Below are 20,376 nucleotides of genomic sequence, written 5' to 3' on the forward strand. Positions count from 1 at the left end.
CGGCCAGGGGTGACCTTGTGCTCGGACAGCCTCGGATCCGGCAGGAAGGGGAAGGAAGCGGAGCAGCAATCAATCCCCCAAACCACGTTCGGGGAGGAGATGCAGGGTGTGACATTCGGCTGAGCCAGAATTAGCAGCAGATCTGTGGAGGGACCCCATTTCCACCCTATTAATAATTCATCCCAGCTCTGCCTTTACCTGCTCATAAACAGCAAACAGCTTGTTAGCGAGGATGGTTTTCTCCCCTTTTGCTGTCTCTGCCTTAATAAGAGCCCCTTGCAGATGGCTGGGGGAGGGAGGGTGCAGGGGAAGGACACATGGGTGAGCAAAACACCCCACCAGCCCTCCCTGAGCTTCAAATCCTATCCCATCCCATCCCTTCCCATCCCATCCCTTCCCCTGCTGAGGTGAAGATGCAAAATAACCCCTCACCAATGCCCAGGTGCCTTCCCAGAGCCTTCCAACCCACGTGGGCCACCTCAAAATGCCCCTTTGGAGGGGCACTGGGAAGAGGAGGGTGATGCCTGGAGGATGTGCTTTGCTGGAGCATTCCCAGGTGGTTCTTGGGCTGCAGCTGCTCAGGCAGCCCATGGGAAAACTGCTTCTTCCACCTTATGAGACAGCTCCTGTCTTATCTAAATTAGGAAGTTTGACCAAAGAGGTATTTTAAAAACAACAAAAAAAGCAGAAAACCTAGCATCTTGAAGAAAGACTCTCCAGAGTCTCCACAGTCCAGTGCTGTGGCCCCACTAGGGACCTCTCCCTGAACACTGACAGGCATCCCAAAGCTGTTCCTGAGATGTTCTCCAGGTTCCTGTCATAGCTGTGCACTGGGAAAAGCCCACAGCCCACTTGGGGGACAGGGGAATCAGTGCAAAAAGAGTGGACCTGGCCAGGCAGATCCCAGTGTCTCCCCATGTCCCTCAGAGGAGGGCACAGACCTTGTCACCTGGGCTCACAGGGAAGGGGATTTGTGGGGCTCTTTGGCATAAAAGGGATCTTGTGTTTCTCCTGATCCCTCTCCGTGCTCCCAGCCCTCTCTGCAGTGAGTTATGCCGCTCTCCAGCTGTTGGAAATAATCGCTGTAAATTAATTACGGTTGTTTCACCCCTCTGATCCTTCCCAGCCCATGAATAGAGTGAAAATTAATTGTCAGAGAGTATTTCCAGCTCTCTTAGAGTCCCACCCTGGCCACTGGCAGGTTACGGTTTATGCCCTAAAGCATGAGATTTAATTACTCACAAATGTTATTTTTGATCATAAAATCACCTTGTCTTGTCATAAATCCAGATAGAGCACTTGAACCCTCAGATCAGGAGCAGCAAGAGTGAAAACACCCTGAGATGTCATTAGGATGAGCCTGTGTTTCCTCCCGGGTAAATGCAATTCTGTTTGGGAAGCAGCCTCACGTCCTGGAGTGATTATTGGAAGAAAAGCCAAGGAAGTCTCCCAAAACACACATCACTCAGGGTGGCCTTTGTCAGAAATTTGTGTTGCAGAAAATAGGTTGAACTCTGTGTCACTGGGGAGGTTAGGGGTGGTTGGCACTGGAGCTGGGTCAGAAACCTTCCCTGCTCAGAGGGTGATTTCCCTGTGCTGACCCACACCAGAGCAAACCCAGCAGGGGAATGGAGATCCCTGTGGAGCCCTGGCAGTGAGGAAAGCCAGGGCAGGGGATGGAAGGGAAGTGAAGCCCTGCAGCTCAATCTCAGCATGAGCTGGGGGCACTCAGCTGAGTGCAAGTCAGGAAAGGAAATGTTGGGAAGGTCATCTCAGCTCCACCCCACAGCCTGTGGAGCCAGTGCATCCAGCATGGTGCTGGGCAGGGGAAGGGAGAGGGGGAATGAAACCTTTGGGTGGAATGTGTTCCAGAACATCCACAGGACAGGCAGGGATGCAATGGGCTGGCCATGGTCCCCTCTGCAGCCTGGGGACCCCCATGTCCCATGGCCACCAGCCCTGCCTGTGACAGACAGGGGAGGGGAGGCTGCAGGACACCTGCAGTGACACTGCTCCACAGTGAGAACATTAGCAGGGCAGGAGGGATCAGGTGCACATGGAGATTTTGCTGATCCCTTTGTTTTTTGCAGGATTTGGAGGAAATTTGATACCAATTTCAGGACTCAGTTGCAGCACGAGGAAACGCGGGGACTTTGTGAACCTCATCTGCTGCCCTTTGAGCAGAAATTCAAAGGCAGAGTTGTGGGTGTCCTGAGGGAAGCAGAAGGGCCTTGGGTGTCCTGAGGGAAGCAGAAAGGCCTTGGGATGCTCCTGAGGGAAGCAGAAGGGGCTTGGGTGTCCCCAGGGAAAGAGAAGGGCCTTGGATGTCCCAAGGGAAGCAGAAGGGCCTTGGGATGGTCCTGAGGGAAGCAGAAAGGCCTTGGATGTCCCAAGGGAAGCAGAAGGGCCTTGGGTGTCCCAAGTTAAGCAGAAGGGCCTTGGGTGTCCCAAGTTAAGCAGAAGGGCCTTGGGTGTCCCAAGTTAAGCCGAAGGGCCTTGGGTGTCCCCAAGGAAGCAGAAGGGCCTTGGGTGTCCCAAGTTAAGCAGAAGGGCCTTGGGGATCCTGATGGAAGCAGAAGGGCCTTGGGTGTCCCCAGGGAAAGAGAAAGGCCTTGGGTGTCCCAAGGGAAGCAGAAGGGCCTTGGGTGTCCCAAGGGAAGCAGAAGGGCCTTGGGTGTCCCAAGGGAAGCAGAAGGGCCTTGGGATGCTCCTGAGGGCTCCTTAAGCAGCATAGCTGGACGTGGTGGGGGCTACAGAGGGAATTGTCCCCTCCTGGCTGGAGGTTCAGACCAAGGTTTCCTTGGTCACAAGCAGTCCCAGGAAGGAGGGAAGGAGGTTCCTGTGCTGTCACCTGCTTTTCCTGGCCCTGCAGACTCTTTGGGGCTCCATCAAACAGCCCCCAGTTCCAATTAGTGCCAGATGTTGCAGGAGAGCCTGGAGACACCCAAGGCCTGAGAGGTCTCTGGTTGGGTTTGAGAGCCAGTTCTTAGAGGGAAAAAAACACTCCAGAAGAAAATATCCAAGAGAAACCCACACAGCAGCACTTTGTGCTGAAGAAATGCTTTTAACTTTTTCCCCTTTCATAAAAATCTTCCTATAATGCACCAAGGATTTCCAATCCCCCTACCCCAATTAAAAAAAATATAAAATTTTGTTTTCCAAAACTCATCCAAGTTGATGAGACCTTGTCATTACTCTTATTAGGAGACTGTAATTAAAAACAAGTAGTCCCAGGGTGCTCTAGGTTTTGGCAGAGGCCTTGGTTTAAACACAATTCCATCAAGAAGAAGAGATCCCCAAAAGCAGAGGAAGTCCAGGACAGTTCTCAAGACACCATTAAACAAATTACACCAGGTATGAGCTGTGATTGAACGTCCTTGGCTGAGCAGTACAAACTCTCACATCATCTACTCATTTTTCCTTGCTCAAATCTTGTTGGGTTTTCCCCTTTAATATTTTTTTAATTTTTTTTTTCCTTCACTGTGCAGCTAGTGGTTGCAATTGCTTTCCAGCTTCCCTTTGGCATGGAGATCTAAAAACTGCAGTCCTATTCTGTGCAGCTTCCCCCATTCACAACAGATGTCTAGTTTGTTTAAAATATTCAACAGCCTAATGATTAATCAAGCAATTGCACCTACAAAAATATATAATTTTCTGCTGTGAGGCTTAAAAATTGTATTATCTGCTAGGAAAAAAAAAAAAAGAAAAAAAAAAGGAACTTTTGCTCTCATTAAGAACCCTAAAAACCATCTAGGCTTTGTAAACTGAGGCCTTTGTTGTGGCTGGTTTTCCCCATTCCCCTCCTTCCCTGCAAGGTGGGGAGCAGCTTCTCTGCAGCATCCTGGATTCCTGTCACCCTGCTTTGTCAGACCAATATCTTGTTTCTTAAGAAACCCTCCTCAAGGAGCAAGTCTCTGCTGTCACCTTCAGAAAATCCCTTTTGCAGCATTTGTGCCCAGAACTGACTCCAGGCACCAAGAGGGGGCAAAACCCAAGGGCTGGGTCAGCAGGCACCAGGGCTGGGACACAATTCCAGCTCCAGGACTGGGCTCATGGGACCCTCCTGAGTGTACCTGGAGCAGGGCAACCCCCAGTGTCACCCCAGGCTGGGGATGAAGCACTGGGAGCAGCCCTACAAGGAGGATTCAGAGCCCCAGGGTCTACAGGAAAGGTGGGGAGGGCTCTTTATTATGAATTGTAGCATTAGGACAAGGGAGAATGGCTTTAAACTAAAAGAGATCAGATTCAGATTAGCTGTAGGGAAGAAAACTTTTGTAAAGAGTGTGATAAAATAGTGGCATGGTAAAACCACAAAGGTGATGGATGTCTCCTCTCTGGAAACACCCAAGGTCAGGCTGGAGGGGGCTTTGAGCAGCCTGACCGAGCAGATGTCCTTGCCCATGGCAGGGGGTTGGACTAGATGACCTTTAAAGGTCCCTTCCAACCCAAACCATTCTATGATTTGGCTCACAGAGCACAACCTCACCATGATGCCATTTTTTAGGACGCCGTGTCCTCAACGAGGCTCTCACAGTTTGTCCCCTGGAGATTTGCCCTTTTGGTCTGAGCTGAGGCTAAGCAAGGCTGCAAAAACCCCAAAAGGTGCCCAACCAGAAGAGCTGGAGAGGCTGAAATCTGCAATGTTTAGTTGCTGTGAGGACACTCACGACTGATTTAATAGCGTGAGACTCAAAGTGAACTGGTTTATTTTAAGCTCACTGAGACCAAGTTTGCCTGGCTAATGCATCCTGACTTTTAGATTGAAGACTTAAATATCTCAAGACTTTGGACAGATTCTTTGGAGGACACAGAGCTTGGAGGAGGAAACCAGATTCAAAAATAATACCTGGAATTGTTTCAATAGTGCTATATCTGATCTTACCAGGACCAGGGGAGCAGCCAAAATGTGGCCATCTGTTTCCGCTCCCCCCTGCCCTCCTGGCTGACTCCAAACCACCCCCCCAGCAGAAAAGGCATCAAGCATCCCACAGAGGAAGGACAACTCAATAAACCTAACCCCAAAAAGGAACACTTCATTTTAGCAGAGGAAGCTGTAGTGGTGTGACTCACTCGGTGGCTTTTGAGGCTCTCCCCCACCTTGTCACTTGCAGGTTATTTTTGTGTTTGCCCTGTTACAACCATGCACCTCTCGAGCCATTTGTCTCCCCAGAGCACCAGGATGGTTCAGGAGATCTTTGGGGGTGCTGCCTGCTGAGCTGAGCACATTCCCAGGCTGGGATACACGGGAGCCAGCAGGGATTGTGCACCTTCATTCTCTGGGATGAGCATATGGCAGGGTTTGCACTCCTCTGCTCCCTGCTCCTGACCTGCCAGGACCCTCCCAGGGCCAGCCCTGTTCCTCCAGACAGGACATGGGGAGGGGGATCATGCTGGATCAGACTCAGCTGCTCCCCTCACTGCTCCTGGGAAATCTGTCCCACCTCCCATCCTGGCCAGCCTTTTGTCAGGGTAATATTTCCTTAGTGTGGTTTCATCACAGAACCCTTTGTTTGTTTAGTTTGGCTACTCCAAAGAAAGCTTTGGGAGATAGGAGCATCATCCTCAGCCCTGGAGGTGGCCACTGTGGCCATGCTGGGCACAGCTCAAGGGGCAAATACCCAGCGAGATTCATCTCACACCAGCTCAAAGGGCAAATAATCAGTGAGATTCATCTCACACCAGCTCAAAGGGCAAATAATCAGTGAGATTCATCTCACACCAGCTCAAGGGACAAATAATCAGTGAGATTCATCTCACACCAGCTCAAAGGGGCAAATACCCAGTGAGATTCATCTCACACCAGCTCAAGGGGCAAATCCTCAGTGAGATTCATCTCACACCAGCTCAAAGGGGCAAATACCCAGTGAGATTCATCTCACACCAGCTCAGGGGGCAAATCCTCAGTGAGATTCATCTCACACCAGCTCAAGGGCTGTGCCTGCTGCACACAAGGACAGGAAGGCTCATGGCAAGAGCTCTCTTGCCAGGACAGCTCTGAGACACAAACTCTGCTCAGACAGAGCCACTGAGCAGCAGGGCAGGTTTATCAGGGAGTTTTCTGCTGCCATCCCAAGCCAATCCTCCACCTGCTGCACTCTCCTTCACACAAGTGGCAGAAATGGACCTCTGGGATGGTCTTTTCAGGGCTGTCATATTAAGCCATCTGTATGGCCACATTGACAGGAGGACCATACTGCAACACAATATGTTGCCTCAGCACAGGAAACACACTCAGAGCCCCCAGCACTTCAGCTGAGGGGGATTTTTGTGCCTTTTCCCTCAGCCACCACTGTAAAGCCGAGCTGAGAGGCAGCTCCATCCCCCAGCAGGAAGCTGTGTCTCATTAGCAGAGGTAAACAATTCCTCTGAACGTGACGAGTCAGGAGAGCATATTAAATATGTCAATATCTCAGGGTTTTTTAATCCCTACTCCAGAACAGCTTGTTGTGGCAGGAGAGGGCCCCCCAGCGTGGCTCAGAGCCCCAGCACAGCCCAGCTGGCATCTCCCCTTCTTTGAGGGGGTCGTGGGGTGCCCTCACTTCTTAACCTCACCCACCAAAGCAAGCCTGAGCACTCCACTGATTTCCCTTGCTCAGTTATCACAGCTGCAAACTAACTAACTTAATAAATAAATAATTCAGCTATTTGATTTTAAAACATCAACCCAAGCATTTGTTTGTGAGTAACCTCCCTGCTGCAGGGTGGGCACTCAGCAGCTCCAGTCCCAGCCCTTCCTTCCAGCACACACAGAGGTGACAAAAACCACACATGGCCCAAGCTGAGGCTGTGACAGGAGAAACAAACCCCAGCACAGCTTTTGCAGCCTCACTGCCAGGCAGGGGTGTGGCAGAGCAAGACTGGGTTGAAAACACTTTGAGTTTTGACCTGTTTTTCTCACGTGCTGCTTTGCCTCGTGCACACAACACAGACACAACGTGTGCTGTGTTTACAGGAGTCCCCTGTGTCCCCAGGGCTGCCTGCCCTGCACAGGAGCCTGGCTCTCACCTACAGATCAGCCACTCACTGCTCTGTTTTCCCCCTGTGCTGACAGAGCAGCCTCCTGCCTTATTTACACTGTGCTGCTCACATGCTGCTCCAGACACAGAATTATTTGTGTCCTCAGGAGTTTCTCAGGGCTCCTGGGTGCTGTGGCCTCCACTGACTTTGCAAACAGTGCACATCTCTGAGCTCTGAGGAGGCACCAAAGGCCCATTTTACACACATGGAGTGGAGAAGCTCTAAGTCATTTCCAAGACTTTTGGCTGCCTGGCAGGAGATGGCAAAGCTAGGATTTTCCAGAGCACCTTGTATTACTCAGAGGTTTCCACGTTCAAAGCACAGCCCCACTTTGCACCTGAGAGCATCCTCTTGTACCAGCCAGATCCCCTCCTCTGCTGTGCCTGGCTGTGCCCAGGGCACCCTAAAAACTGCTCACAGCACTCAGACTCCAGCAGTTCCCTGGGTCCAAGCCAGCCATGGACACAGGAGCAGCCTCTGCCCACACCTGCAGCAGCCAGACACACCCAGCCTGCTCAGAGCCAGCCTGCAGTCATTTTTTGGAGCCTCCAGGTACCAGTGTCTGCTCCCCACACCCTGGCACAGCCCTGGCACTGCAGGAAGTCCCCAGGGCAGGCAGGAACACGCTGATCCCACACACAGCACCTCCCCATGGCTCCCAACCATGCACAGAGCACCCACAAACCAGAGCACAGCACCCAGCTCGGCCTTACCTTGAAAGCTGCTGTGCTCAGGAGAGCCAGACCTTGCCTCCAGCAGGATCCTCACCTCCAGGCAGCAGCTCTGAGCAGCTCCAGCTGCTTTATCACCTCCTCCTCCTCCTCTGCCAGGTGCCTCTGCCTTCCTGAGCAGGGTCCCACAGCAGCAGAGCCCGCTGTCATACCAATCCCTCTCCCTCCCCAATCCTTTGGATTTTGATTCTGAGAGGGAGGCAAAGTGACAGCAAAGAGATGCTTCATATGCAAAAAAAAAAGCAGATTTGCAGTGTGCTGCAGAGTTTTTTGTGGTCTGTACCCAGGAGAACACAGCCATGCACAATCCCCAAGGCAGGGGTGAGCCATGTGCTCACTCCTGGAGGCAGAGGCTGCAGGGCAGTGGTGCTGGGCTTTGACAAACATATGGGTGAGCAATAAATGCATTGGCACAGCTGCCCACCCCCAAAACTTCAACATGACCTTGACACTGTGTCCTAGTGCAGCTCAGCACGTGGGCATGGGGCGGTTAAAGAGATCTTTTGTCCCTGCAAAACACAGCAGCCTGGCTGTGTGGGCAAAATGGGATGGCTGGATGCTCTGTCCCACTGCTCAGGCCTGGGGGCAGTGGACATTGTCACCTGGATGGGATGAGCCATCCTTCCCACCCTGTTCCCTGTGGGTAGGTGAGGACCAAGGCACCAGGAGCACAAATCCCTGCTCTCTCTGCTACTGCTCAATTCTGTCCCTGCTTGGAGCTGGAGAAATTGGGTTTCCCTCCTCCAGCTGTGCTCAGAGGCACTGGGACAGCTGGCACTGGGCTGTCCCAACCTTTTCAGCATCAGGAGCCATGAGAGGCAGGGCTGTGCTTGGGGGATTGCAGCCATTCAGTTCCTCCAAGGCTGCAGGGATGAGCACAGTTTTCTGTAGGCTTGTAAATCAGCCAAGTTTAACCCAGGTTTCTCAGAGACCATCTCAGGGAAGGAGCTTTCTATGAAAATTGCCCCGTGCCAAATTGAAAAGCCCTTTCCCAAAGGGCCTTTCAAAGGAAGCAGCTCAGCCGTTCTTAGAGCTGAGGCAAAGCCACATCTTTCTGCCTTAAATTCACTCAGAACCAGCATCCTCCAGAGCCCTGGCACCCTCCAGCCCAGCCCAGCAGTTAAGGCTTGACCCAAGCAGCCCAACCCAGGGCCCATGTGCCCATACTGCCCACGCCGTGCCCAGGCTTTGCTTTCCTCTCAGGGGACCTGTTGTGGTGTGATGTCATGGTTTGCCTCAGATGCCCCAGGTTTCTCCCTGAAGATTCCTTGCCCAGGTGTGTCAATCATCCCTCCTTTCCACACCCTGACCCCTGCTGAGCGCTGTCTGTCAATCCTGGCATTCCAGAAAGGTGATTGGCAGAATTCAAAAGATGCCCTCCACTCCTGGAGGGACATTGGGCCATCCAGGTGTCCTTTGTCCCTTGAGACCTCCCCCCCTACCTGGTTGGTGGTCCCCATGTTCCTTCCCTGCCCCTCTCCCCAGGGTTAAAAGGAACAGCAACCACGGGGTTGGGGAGTTCTGTTGGAGCTGGTGCTGCATTCAGAGGCCTGTGGGCCAGAATAAAGCTCTGGATCCAAACCCTCCATCAGAACTGACTCCTTTCCTTCACCATCACCCTAAAACTTCTCTGCCAGAGGTAACCCTGAGGAGCAGCCCCTGTTACAGGGAAAGCTCCATCCACAGCCACCAGAGCTCCTGAATTTCTGAACTTGTCTCCATGTGCCCAGCTGAAGCACACAGCTAGCCAAGGGGTGAAACACCACACACCCAGCCAGCCAAAAGTGTCTGTGGGGTGAAAACACCACACACCCAGCCAGCCAAAAGTGTCTGTAGGGTGAAACACCACACACCCAGCCAGTCAAAAGTGTCTGTGGGGTGAAACACCACACATCCAGCCAGCCAAAAGTGTCTGTGGGGTGAAACACCACACACCCAGGCAGCCAAAAGTGTCTGTGGGGCGAAACACCACACACCCAGGCAGCCAAAAGTGTCTCTGGGGTGAAACACCACAGCTGCCGCTATCTGGTCTAGCAGCAAGGGCCAGACAAGCTCAGGCAAGTCCCATACACAGTATTGGTAACTGTTCCAATAGTGACCGGTGCTGTCGTTCCAGGAGAACCCGTACCTGTGCAGTGACGAGTGCGACGCCTCCAACCCCGACCTGGCACACCCGCCCAAGCTGATGTTCGACAGCGAGGACGAGGGCCTGGCCACCTACTGGCAGAGCGTGACCTGGCGCCGGTACCCGGAGCCGCTGCTGGCCAACATCACCCTGTCCTGGAACAAGAGCATCGAGCTCACCGACGACATCGTCATCACCTTCGAGTACGGGCGTCCCACCATCATGATGCTGGAGAAGTCTCTGGACAACGGGAGGACTTGGCACCCGTACCAGTATTATGCAGACGACTGCATGGAGGCCTTCAGCATGCCAGCAAGGAGGGTCCGGGACCTCTCCACCACCAGTGCCAACAGGGTCCTCTGCACCGAGGAGTATTCCCGCTGGGCGGGCTCCAAGAAGGAGAAGACCGTCCGGTTTGAGGTGCGGGATCGCTTCGCCATCTTCGCCGGCCCCGACCTCAAGAACATGGACAACCTGTACACGCGGCTGGAGAGCGCCAAAGGGCTCAAGGACTTCTTCACCGTCACCGACCTGCGCATGAGGCTGCTGAGGCCCGCCCTGGGCGGCACCTACGTGCAGAGGGAGAACCTGTACAAGTATTTCTACGCCGTCTCCAACATCGAAGTCACCGGCAGGTAACGGCTGCTGGGTTTCTCTGGGCGTTGCTTCTTGGAGGGATCCTTGCTGGAAAACTGAGCCATCAGCGTTTCTATCGACCCAGAGATATCCATTTGTCCCTCTAACACCCCTTCCCCCCAGGCAGAGCAGCAGGTGTGTCCTTGCAGGGAATGGCAGGGGCACCTCCAGGGCTGTGTCCTCCTGCAGCTGGTGCTGGGGGAGCTGGGATGTGGCTTGGATGGACACTCAGGGTCTGAGCTCCCTCCAATCCCCTGTCCCAGCTGTACAAACACAGCCAGCCTTTGCCCAGATGTCTCAGGGCTGATGCTGGTGGATATGGGGCACGGAATGAGGCTCACCCCACAAAACTCCAGCTCCCTGCCAGTACAAGCAGGGTGGGTCATCCCCACTCAGTCCTGCACACCCTGAGCAGCCCCAGCCCTGTCAGATGAAGTTTGGGGTAAGGGTAAACCCCCTGACACATCTGGGGCAGAGGAAGCAGGAGGGGGTTTGTTTCTCCTGGGCTTTGTTTCTCATTTCTCTATACGATGCCATATGTTACATTATGACATCAACCGAAAAAGCAAAGTAAGGTGGAAAAGTGCCGAGATGGCTGATTTCCCATCCAGCTTGTGAGAGACTTACGGGAGAGAGGGGAAAAATCTCCCCATCACCCACCCCATGCTAACAAGCATCACCACAGCGACAGAGGAGCCGTTTGTATCGGTTCCAAACGGTTTGCTTCTGAGACTTGCAAGCAGAAATGTTTGCAGGTGCCACCGAGGCTGGCTTTGAACAGGCTCCAAGGGGAAGGAAGCTGCAGTGAGGGATGGGAGAGCCCTTTCCACCCGCCAGGGCAGGCAGGAGGCAGCAGTGAGGGTCTTTCTCATGGCGTGGTGCCTGTCTGGGATGAGCAGCTGTGGCTCTCAGCTGGGCTGGGGGCATTTTGGGGTGCCCACTGTGGGGGACTGCTCAGGGAGAGCCCTGGGGGGCTCAGGCATGTGGGCCAGAGGAGTGGGAGAGCACCTCCACATGTGTCTGATAAATTAGGGACTCAGTGTTTGATGTCAGTGTTTTGTGCAATGAGCTTTTGGCTTCCAGGATCAGCACAGATAACCAAGGACTTGCCTACTGCTCCCACAGCAGCCCGGGGATGCTTGATGCTTCAAAGAGTTAAAATACCCTTGGTGTCCCGTGAACTCCTTCCTCCTCTGAGCCGTTTACCTTTCCTGCCTGCCTTGGGCAGGATTTGTTGCTTCAGTACTTTGGCCTTGAGGCCGTGCTGGATTCTCCCCAGACCAGCACCTTGCTCTCAGTTGTCCTCCTCCCCTGTCCCCAGCCCCCCCCATCAGCTTTTTAATGGCCAAATTTAATACCATTTAATAAAAACAGAGGTTGGTTCAAGACAGAAAATCCCTAAAAATTCTGTGCAAAGAGGCAGCTAGGGAAGGGGAAGAAAAAAACCCTCTCAAACCACACCCAGGGCTGGAGCAGTCCGCAACCTCTACGAGACGTCCAAAACTCCACATCCACCGCGAGGGCAGCTGGGGGCGGGCACGGGCCGGGGCTGCCAGCGCCCCGTGCAAGCTGCAATGCTGCTTTTTAGCCGGGGCCAAGCCGAGACAGGTCGGGGGTTTGTTGGCCGATGCCCGCCGGGCTCTCCCGGCGCTGGCGCGGTGCCGCCGTGGCCGCCTGCCCGCGGCTGCTGCAGCGCAGCGGCTCCGGCTCCGCTCCTGGCTCCGCTCCCCAGAAACTGCCCGGCCGCAGCCTCCTGGGCACACCCCGAGCAAATCCTGCAGGGCCGCCGCGAGGAGAGGGGGTTTCCTTGGCTGGGAGCAGGGAAAGCGCTGAAATCTGCTTTTGTCAGCCCGAACTCCCGAGTTCTGAGCTACAGGATGATGCTGCTTGCGCTGCTTCAGCTTGCTGGGTTGGTTCCCAGGAGAGAAGGACACTCATCCTGGACAGAGAAGAAGTCAGTCCTGTCCTCTGCTGACTTTTCCAGCCCCCATGGGTGCAGGGCAGGGAAGGTGAGCAGCTGAGGAGCTGTGGATAAGTGGTGTATAAGATGGAGAAGCTCCCTGTGAATTAACTCTGCTCCTGTGATTATTCCAGTCCCAGCAAGCAGGTTTTTGCACTGAAAAGCAATCTAATTCCAGCTGTAAGCAAAGCCAGTTACAGTGCAGGGACTAAAACCAAATTAAATCTAGTGTATGGCTCAACAAGGGATGGGTTATTGAGGGGAAGAGAGGAGAAATCAATGTGAGCCTGACAGGAGCACTGTGCAGGGAAGGGGGGAGGCAGGGTGGGCAGGGATGGGGATGAACACACACTGCATCTTCCAGGACGTGGTGGAGGAACAGCAGGAAAGTGCCTGGGTAAAAGTGGGGTGGTGTTAGGGATCCACTATAGGGGGCACAGAAACAAGAGGGAAGAGGATTGTGAGGAAATGAGGGGTCAAGGGCAAAACACAGCCAGAAAATTTCACCTGGAGAGCAGAGTGAGCAGCCCCAGGGGCTGAAGAAGCTGTGCCTGGCCACAGTGTGGGGCAGGGTGTGCCCTCAGTGTGTGACATTGCCTGTGTCCCTGTACCACACCGGGATTTTGGCAGTGCCCTCAGGGTGATGAGGCACTTGGCAGCTCATTTCCAGCTGGAGTTCATGGTCAAGGGAAGAGAAAACACTTTGCCCTCAGAGCAGACCACGAGTCCAGGTGATTTCTTGTGCTGCAGCCTTACCTGGTGGGTTCAGATCTTTCTGAGAAACCCTCAGCCCATGTACTCCTGGCCCCCATCCTTCACACCGAGGAAAACCCCTCACCACCATCTCCCAGAGCTTTTGGGAAGAGCAGAAAGAGAGCAAAGGACATGGGGACAAGGGGAAAGAGTTTTCTGCCTTCCCTTGTCCTGTAGGCCAGAGGACCTGGTGAATCCTGGGGGTCACTGCTTCATTCCTGGGCATGGGGACAGTGGGCTGCTCCCTCAGGGTCTCCCACAGCCTCAGCCAGGTCCATCTCTGCTCATGGCTGACAGTTTATTTTTACTCTCTTTATTCTCAGTATCTTTTTCTTTTCTTATTTCCCCCCCCCCCCCCCCTCCCCTTTCTTCTCCCATCCTGTCCCTATTGATCTGCAGAGTAACTGGAGATGCAGGAGAGTCAGGACAGGAATAGACACAAGCAAGCCCTTGGTCTGTGTGCTGTGTGTGTGCCAGGCAGGCTGGGGAAGGGAAGTGGAAGGACTTTTCCCCACAGATCTCTCTATTCACTGCTTAATTTTCTCCTCGGTGCAGCAGCGAGCTCAGGCACGGGTGAATGAGCTTTCCCTGGCTGCCAGGGCTGTGGTGAGAGCCACTGGCTGTGCTTCCATGGCACTCTGGGGTCTCTCTGGAGTAATTTCCTCCCCTTCAGAACGTCAGTCAGCGCCGTGCTCAGCAGGGCACGCTCCATCACGGAGACATTAATAAGCTGTAATTGAAGTTAATGTGCCATGGCCAGGACATGTGGATCCAGTTAGGAGAAATCAGATTGAGCAGAAGTGAATCAATTTTAGGCTGGTTGTTAGGATTTCTCCCCTCTGTCCTGCCCTGCCCCAGTGCGTGCACTGTCTGTCTGTCCATCCTGCTGGTGATGAGCAGTCCCAGGAGGAAGGCAGGAGGAGGGAGCATTCCTCATCACTGAGCAGCTCCAAGGAACAGAGCCTCCTCTCAGGCTGTGCTCAGGCCAAAGAGGCACCAGCAAGATGAGGTTTCTGGTTTTGAAGTGACATTTCCTTTCCTCCAATTGCTCTTCTTAGGCTTTCCTTACACCAAAAAATTGAAGGGAAAGGCCCTTTGTGCTCCCCTGCCTCTTCCCCTGGTGTGTTCTCAGTGCAGTCTCTTGCATGGATGCTCTCCAGGAGGATTTTCTCTCCACATGACTTGGAGAGTTGGTGCTGGTGGAGCAGAACAGCTTTGGCCAGGCTGTTATCCTGGTGCCACAGCCAGGATCAGGCACTCCAGACCTGCAGGACCAAGGCCACCCCAAAAGCACCTCCTGCAATAAAAGGAGCTGGAAATGGTCAGTGGTACCCACATGCAGGGGATGTATTTTTCTGCATTTGTGGTGAGTTTTGAGATGCGATTCATGCTGCATTGCTGCTAAAGATGAATGAATTCCTGGTCACTGCCTCCCTCTCTCAATGAAGGCAGCTCAGTCCACTTCCCCTGTGGCTGTAGCTCAGCTCAAACCAGGGGTGCCAGCACAAAGCACATCCCAGCTGCCCCTGAGCTGCTTTGCCCTGGCTGGACATTCCTTCTTCTGGCTCGATTGTGGGAGACCTTCCAGCTGATCTTGACTCCTCCAGCAATCCTGCCTTTAAATTGGAGAAAAGGTTCGGTCTGTGGAAGAGTCTCTTGCTGAGAGTCCCAGATTTTGTGTGGTAGCTGGTGAACATCTCTCCCTGAGGAGCAGGGTGGGATCTGCACCAGAGAGGAACAGGCAGGACCTGGGGTGAATGATCTGTGAGAGCAGAGGCTTCCCCAGCTGAGCTTGCTCCATCCCAGTGCAGGGGCATCACTCCCAGAACAGCCACAGGCTCACCCAAACATCCCCCAGAACAACCCAAACACCCCTGCAGCCCTCAGCCAGCTGCTGCCCACACTTGGCAGCTTTGGGATGACCATGAAAACCAGGGCAAGCACTGCCTGTGCCCATCCCTGCTCCTTCCCCTGCAGCTCCTGGCAGACAGAACTCGGGTCCCAGGAGGCAGCAGCAGCATCCTCGTGTCAAGGACAGCCAGGCCAGTGCCAGCAGTGTTCCTGTCCTCGCCTCCATGCTGGGCAGCCCCAGAGCTGGATGGCTGAGCTTCCCTGGCATTCCTCCAGGCTGGAATTAGCTTGAGTTCCAGCAAAACCTTGCTCTTGGTCATACAGTTAAATTAAGTTAATGTGCAGCAACTGTTTGCTGGAGTCCTGCAAAGGTTTCGACTCCCACTGCAGCAAGGTGGGGAGGAAACTCTGAGTGGGAGGGAGGGAGAAGCCCAGAGAGCTCCTCCCTCCCCCAGACACTGCTGACACTTTGTCAATAGCCAGAGACAGATGCCCAAGGTCCTATTACCTGCTCCTGGCTTTGGTTTGTGAAGGGTTTTATTCCTCCTCCGATTTCGTTGCCGAGCTGTGTCCGGCCCTGAGCGGATAATAGAATTTCATCGATAGACTGAGAAGGTGATGTATGTTAAAGCACTTAATATAAAGAGACTTCTACAGGAGCCCAAATTCAATTTGGCCAATGAACTCAATTGCAAGCATTATTGCATTCCAGGAGAAAAACCAAGAGCATTTATACACATTACTCTGCAAATATTTATGTTCACATATTCATGTTATGTCCTCTTCACCCTTCCTCCCTTCTGCTGGCCGACCCCCTAATGGGGAAGTTTGGTTTTGTGTTTGCTTTTTAAGGCAGCTTTGAATATAAATAATGTTCCACCAGTCAGCAGGATCTTGACAGCTGGTGAGTGTCAACTTATTTAAAATAAATAGCCTCTCGGATGGGAACAGCCAGCCAGCGTGCTCTCCACTTTGGCATCTTTTAAATTGTCTCATCTTTGTAACCCAAACCTCAAATCATTTCAGAGGGCAGCGAGGAGGGTTCCTTCCTGCTGGGAGGACTCACCCATCCCTACCACACAACCAAAAGTAAAAACCCACAAGGAAAACAACCTGCTCACAACCCTCTGACCTAACTCAGGTGTTTTTTCAGTTCTTTGGCTCTGCACAAAGTAGTGAAAGCCAGAAGCTTCTCACCTGGTTCAAGCTGAAAAAACCAACATGTTAAAATAGCTTTTTTTCTCTTCTTCAGCCCCTGGATCAGGGGCTCAGGGAAGCTCCCAGCCTTGCTCCTGGGATGAGCCACCATTGCCATCTTCATCCCTTGAGCCCTGCTCCAGGACTGGCCACAGCAAACCCCTGCCAGAGCGATCTCCCCGCCAGGCAAATCCTGATATAAATGCTCTCCACAAAGGGACTGTGCTTCTTCCATGGCCCAGCCATTAGAAGCTATTTTTACCTGCTTCCACACGCACAGATGGGCCAGAAACAATCCAAGCTCAGCACCCGTTATGCTTTGCCCAAAAGATTTGCTCCCTGCTTTTGCTGAGCTGCCAAAAGAGTTGCAAAAGAGCAGGCAGAGGTGGGTAAGTGATGGCTGGGCATGCTGTGAGCAGCGCTGGGGATGACAATAGGGAGATGGAGAAGAGTTATTCATGTTTCCCCGAGAGCCCAGATCAGTTGAAACATCCTTTTCCTTGGGGACAGCGAGGAAAGAGCTCCCTTCAAACACATCGTCCCGTGAGACTCATTAAAGGCTCATCAATTACAGCGAGAGCAAACAATTCAGGGGAAAGCAGCTCTGAGGAGCCTTCCTCCGGCCCGCAGTCATTAGCGGCTCTCCGAGCTGCCTCTCCCCAGCAGAAAGGGAGCAGGGGGCAAAGCCAAGCCCAGGGGGAGGAAAAGACAGGGCTGTGATGGTTTGGAACCCAGCAGGACGGGACCAGCAGTCTCCAGAGCATCCCTGTGGCCATGCAGAGCATCCTGCTGGAGAGGAGGGTGCAGGATGGGCTGGAGGTGGTGACCTTCTGCTGCTCCATGCCTGGGGTTTTTGAGGAGCTCAGGGCAGTCAGGGCTGTCTCATGGGAGCTGGGCAAGAGGCACAAGGAGATGGAGCAGCTCTCAAGGTCCTCAGCCATCAGTTCCCCCAGCAGCGTCACTGCATCGGGTCTGAGGGGGTGCCAGCACCCCAGTGTCACAGACAGGTGTTCTGAAAAATCCTTTCCTTAGGGTTTTTTCTCCTAGGAAGCTAAAAAGCCTCAAAACCAAACTGTAAACAATAGTTACCTGCTGCTATAAAATGCAACAATCTTTGATTAACCCATGTTAGTTGTTTCTAATTAATGGCCAATCACAGTCAGCTGGCTCGGACTCTCTGTCCAAGCCACAAGCCTTTGTTATCATTCTTTCTTTTTCTATTCTTAGCCAGCCTTCTGATGAAATCCTTTCTTCTATTCTTTTAGTATAGTTTTAAGATATATATATCTTAAAATAATAAATCAAGCCTTCTAAAACATGAAATCAGATCCTTGTCTCTTCCCTCATCCCCGGACCCCTGTAAACCCAACCACACCCCAAGGCTGCCCCACCCCTGCAGGAAGGCAGAGGGATGAGGAGATGCTCTTTGCCTTTCTCTGCTCTGCAAGTGGGGTTGAGGACAGAAAAGGGGTTTTGAAACAAGTAAGAATCCTTGGAAGGAAAACAAAGGGCTGGGATGGCTTTTTAAAATTACTTCAAAAGTCATTATTAATGAAAGCTCAGGGAAAGGGGGCTGTTTTCCCACTCCCAGCACAGAGGGAGGTTTGCTGCAGGTTTGCTGCACTCACCCCCTTCCTGTGTGTGGGCATCTCCTTCCCTCACACATGGGCTTGGCACCAGACACCTCTCCAGCAGCTCACTGCTGTGACCTCCAGGATGCTGACATGGAGAATTGCAGAAAAGTGTTCTTTATGGCTGAAAAAAAACCCAACAACAACAAAAAAAAAAAAAAACAAAAGAAGAAGAAAGGGAAAAAAAAGGACACTTTCCTGTAAACTTTCCTCAGTGCTCCAAGCTCCGTGATGTTCCCTGGTGGAGGCATTGGCAGCATCAGAACCACACTGCACCACTCTGAGGAGAGCTGGATGACCTGCACTAAAATAAACTCATAAATACCCCTTTGTGCAGTCTGTAACATCTTGGGGCACACATTGCTCCCACCACTCCTGCTGGGAGCAGCGTGAGCCAGTTTCTGTTGGTGCCAAGTGCAGGGTGTGACCTCCTGCCAGCCTGGGCCAGGGTGGGTGTCCCTGGTGCCCGAGGGTGCTGCGGATCCTGCTGGGGCTGCTCCCCACCCATGCTGACTGTCAGCACAGCCCTGACCCACGAGCCACAGAGCAGAAACACTCCCAGCTCCCCAGATCTCCTCCAGAGCCAGAGAGACCATATTGCAACCAGCACTTTGCTGGAGCAGCCCCGGGGCTGGAGCAGGGCCACGGCTCCCTTCTGCAGGACACAGAGCAGGTGTCTGCCCCGCTGCTGATTTTTAAGCCTCATTGCTAAGCAGCTCCTAACCTTTCCCTTCATCCTCTCCTTCCTGCCGTGGCTGGGCGCCGAGGAGGATGAGCAGCTCCCACCCAGGGGACTGGGCTGATGCCATTTACTCCAGCCTCCACCAGCTGAGTCTTGGCTGGGGAAAGGCAGGCACAGACCATTGTCCTTGGGCTGTGGGCCCAGAGGAGGAGGCACAGGAGCCTGAGGAAGGGGTTGAAGCTGATCCACTGAGCCTGAGCTGCAGGAAGGGCAGGATGCAGAAACCTCTGCCCAAAATGGGGCTGGCTGAGGGTGCTCAGCTGTTCACCATTAAATAATGCAGCTTGATTGATTGGGCTGAAAAGTGCTGTGCTGTGGGGTCAGCCTGCTGGGGTTACAGCTCCCTGCTTAGATTGATGATCCTCAAAGGTCAAATTCAGAAAGCAATTCCCTGGTAAAATTGATTCTTCAGAAAACAAAACTTTTGCACAGTGGCAAAGGGCCTAGTAGTGAGAAAAATCAGTGACCCGGGCACAGGCAGGTGAGGTGAACACTGCCTCTGCTTCCTATCGACTCAATTTGCCTCGTTTACACCAATTAGGAAGCGAGGGTCTCCCCTGGGAAGAGCAGTGCTCTGTCACACCTGGCTGGGGGACACCCATGATCTCCTCCCTGTCCCCACCCCACTGGGCAGGAGGCAGCTGGGCTGTCCCAGGAGCTGGGGCTGGGCCCCCAGCCCTCCCCAGCAGCAAGGGAGCCAAAGTGTGTGCAGGAGCAGAGCCTTGGGACCCTCCTGTACCCTCCTGTGTGTGCAGGAGCAGAGCCTTGGGACCCTCCTGCACCCTCCTGTGTGTGCAGGAGCAGAGCCTTGGGACCCTCCTGCACCCTCCTGTGTGTGCAGGAGCAGAGCCTTGGGACCCTCCTGCACCCTCCTGTGTGTGCAGGAGCAGAGCCTTGGGACCCTCCTGCACACAGCCATGCCTCAGCAAGGCCAGGTGCTGCTGCAGGGAGGAGGATTTGTAGCTGGAGCCAAATTAATGCTGAACGGGTCTCGCCCTCCTGCCCCTCCCGGAGGCAGAAGCAGCCCAACATGTCTGCTTGGCTCCTGCCAGGAGCAAGGATGTGCCACACATGATTGAAGCTGCCTCAGGCCACCCTGGGGACCAGGTTGTGGCCACCCAGGGCTGATGTACCTGCTGTCACTGGTCTGTGACTCACAGGGTCAAACGCTGGAGCCAAGCACCACCCTCCAGCTCATCCCAAACTTCAGGGAAAACAAGGGCTGTGACAGTCCCTTCCACCCTTGCACCCACTCCCCTGGGGCTCCTACACCCCTCCTGGGATGCTGAGGCTGTGCCCTGGAGCTGCCCCATCCCCTCACCCCATCAGAGCAGGAGGGAGGAGAGCTGCAGCTCCTGGAGCTGTTACCCCATTCAGGCAGGGCCCAGAGCAGCAGTGGTGAGGCTCTGACCTGCTTTAACCTGCTTTACCACACTATCCCTGCCTGCTTTGCTCTGTCTGCTGCTTTTGAAGCGGGAGAAAGAGGCCAGGCTGTGTGGACACTGAATAATTCAGAGCCAGGCTCCGCAGCACCCCGGGGCTGGGCAGCGCCTGTGCCACAGCTCAGCCCAAACCCTTCCTCACCAGAGCCAGAGGGGACCAGCAGCATGTGAAATGCAGCATCCCCCTGGCTGCAGGCACCAGCCAAAGCCACCTCCTTGCCCTGGCTGTGGGCTGGTGGCTCAGTCCCAGAGCAGCAGGGCTGCTGGTGCTGCCAGCCGTGACGCTGCATC

General features: G+C 53.7%; 1 protein-coding gene across 3 annotated transcripts in view; it reads left to right on the forward strand.

The window, feature by feature from the left end:
- NTNG2 (netrin G2) overlaps positions 1 to 20,376 on the forward strand; it is a 50,511-nt gene that overhangs the window by 13,070 nt on the left and 17,065 nt on the right. For all 3 annotated transcript variants that reach the window (XM_071454240.1, XM_071454238.1, XM_071454239.1), the window contains exon 3: positions 9,865 to 10,508. In XM_071454240.1, coding sequence (XP_071310341.1) covers positions 9,865 to 10,508 — 644 coding nt within the window. The remainder of the gene's footprint in view (positions 1 to 9,864; positions 10,509 to 20,376) is intronic.

This window comes from Agelaius tricolor, unplaced genomic scaffold (genome assembly GCF_023055355.1).
Source record: "Agelaius tricolor isolate 1412-34295 unplaced genomic scaffold, bAgeTri1.0.p SCAF_38, whole genome shotgun sequence".
Lineage (NCBI taxonomy): Eukaryota > Metazoa > Chordata > Aves > Passeriformes > Icteridae > Agelaius > Agelaius tricolor.